The sequence below is a fragment of the Buceros rhinoceros genome, unplaced genomic scaffold (genome assembly GCF_000710305.1).
Source record: "Buceros rhinoceros silvestris isolate BGI_N320 unplaced genomic scaffold, ASM71030v1 scaffold4467, whole genome shotgun sequence".
Lineage (NCBI taxonomy): Eukaryota > Metazoa > Chordata > Aves > Bucerotiformes > Bucerotidae > Buceros > Buceros rhinoceros.
The window spans coordinates 67,352-69,803 of record NW_010422655.1 but is presented as its reverse complement, the minus strand read 5'-3'; the positions used below and the strand labels follow the sequence as shown (position 1 = coordinate 69,803).

The window sequence follows — 2,452 nt, the reverse complement described above, 5'->3', positions numbered from 1 at the left end:
CCTACAGCAGACAAGCAGCGACCTCTTCCTCCCTCTTGGCTTTGGTTGCATGGCTCCGTTACTCCCAAGGTTTGCTACTTCTCTGCTCCCTCGTGGCAGCTCTCAAGGTGGGTTTGCACTGCTCTACACCCGCTGGGCAGGGTGTCCTCACGTACGTGTCAGCGCAGGCGGTGGTGTATGACCACCACCCACCCACAGCAGTGCCTGATCTAGCCCTGGGCAGAACAGCCTTCACCGATGCGTCTTCCCTTGGACAAGGCTTCGCCAGCCAGGCCGGGCAGCGCTGCGCAGGGTGTCCTCACGTACGTGTCAGCGCAGGCGGTGGTGTATGACCACCACCCACCCACAGCAGTGCCTGATCTAGCCCTGGGCAGAACAGCCTTCACCGATGCGTCTTCCCTTGGACAAGGCTTCGCCAGCCAGGCTGGACAGTGCTGTGACCACTGCCGGTGTTCCTCAGGAGCCTCGGAGCACACTCAGGAGCACTTCCCAGCATGGGATGCCTCACACCCTGTATCAAACAGCCCAGCAGCAAAACACGCATTTGGGCCCATCAGCATCAGGACAGCCAAGGCCATGGGCCCTGTCTCCAACCAGACCTGACCTGCCAAGCACTGCCACATAGCCACAGCAGACGTGACACGTGAGGGCCCTGCAAAAGGCACCGGTTACACCACCACTTCACCCTTCCCCATTCCTGCACCGTAACCCCAGGCGTTTCCTGGTACCTTTGGCGGAGGCATTGTTCTGCGAGGATGATGAGGGTCTCCTCTGTGTGAGGAAAACACCGGGTGCCATCGGCTGCGATCCCCTGTTAGGCTGGGCGACCCCAAAGGCGCTGGCCCCCGCGGTGTACTCGTGATCTGTGAGGCTGCTGGCCTGTGACTCCAGCTTCGGCTCTGGCGAGCTGCCTTCCTGAGCCGGTTTGTTCACGTTGTTGGTTGACAGCTTCTTTTTGGTATTTTTTTTCTTCTTGCCTTTTTGTTCCTCCTTTAAAATGACAAACATGAAGCTCAGATTAACCCCCAGAAGACCTTTAGCTACGGCAAGGGCCAGCAGCGTTGCTTAGGGTCCTGATACAATGAAAACCCATGAAGTTGGCCGCGTACAAACTGCTCGCGGTCTGTTCCGACACTATCGCGTACGCATTTGCCTCTCTTGCCTCTATGTGAGCGCCTCATGCAGAGCCTCCTGGTTTGGTAGCTCTGCTTTGGAACATCGCAGCGAGCAGGGGCCAGCCAGGACCGAAACGACCCTGCCTTGGGAGACCAGCGTGGCTTTGCATGAACAAATCTTTCGATGGTCCACAAACACTGGCACCTCCTATCTTCAGGGATCTTCACACCCTTTCACAACAGCAGGGAGGGTATTAAGCATCCCACCGATTCACAGATTCTGCTTCCTGCCGGGACACTCACGTTCTTGCTCAACCTGTATCTGCGCTTACACAGATGTACCATGAGAACAGCGGGCTGTCACTGTCCCACTCCCCTCGCCTACCTGCTTCTTGACGACACCCTGCTACCATTCTTGGAGCTCTTCTACTCACCAGTATGCATCCTAGCAGCTCAGTGCCACCAAAACCTGCATCTCCAGCAACCTGCCAAGGTGCCTCATCAACGTGGCTCCAGCAGACCTCGTCACCTTCGCGCCTCACAGTGCCATGCTTGTGGGGCATCTATCTGACCTCTTCAGAGACAAGTACTTAACAACAGCCAAAGCGCCTCGATATCTTTGCTGAACTGACCCATAGTGACCCACGGTTCACCAAATCTTGGGAAGTAAGTCCTTACACTTCCCAGCAGCCCATTTCCACCAATCAGAAGCACCAGTCACACCAGCCAGGCTCTCAAACACACACCAATACGCGGTTCGCCCTCCTTTCGGGCAGCTCCTCCGGTCTCAGCCTGGTGGCTCTGCTCACTCGCTCATGCTTCCCTGAGCTTCCACACATCGCCTGCTCTGCGCCGCGGTGTTGTCAGGTACGCTGTGATGCTACTGGACTTTCAGCCCGATGGTTTCCCATGTCACTGGCATGAATGAACACCGAGGAGGACTGACACTGCACTGCTCTTTGGGCGGGACTGTCCTGCTGCGGGGGGATGGGGCTTTCAGCTTCTCAAGCAACCTCACCTGCTGTGACAACTTTGCAGCAGCAGCGGCGAGTCCAGTCTCGATGGAGGCGACTCTCGTGCCCTCTCGCACCGGTCTGTCTTGTCGAGGCACCGAAGGGCCCACTCGTGCTACAAGGAAAGCAGATGCAGGTGAGACATGCAGAACGTGCCCGTGTGAGCAGCACAACCACCCAGCGGGCAGCGAGGCTCTGTCCTCCGGAGCAGGGAGGCCCAGAGGTGCCACAGCCTCTGCCCTTCCTTCCCCAGGATGGCAGAAAGGTGCCTCCAGTCGCGGTGGCTTGGGGAGAAGCTGCTAATGAAGATGTAACATATCTGAG

At 57.5% G+C, this 2,452-nt stretch overlaps 1 protein-coding gene across 1 annotated transcript in view; it reads right to left on the bottom strand.

Moving 5' to 3' along the window:
• Nucleotides 1-681: 681 nt before the first annotated feature.
• Nucleotides 682-2,452, bottom strand: part of PHF2 (PHD finger protein 2) — a gene marked incomplete at its 5' end in the record, with an annotated part of 32,361 nt that continues 30,590 nt past the window's right edge. The window contains 2 exons of the mRNA XM_010140110.1: nucleotides 682-990; nucleotides 2,134-2,243. Coding sequence (XP_010138412.1) covers nucleotides 682-990; nucleotides 2,134-2,243 — 419 coding nt within the window. The remainder of the gene's footprint in view (nucleotides 991-2,133; nucleotides 2,244-2,452) is intronic.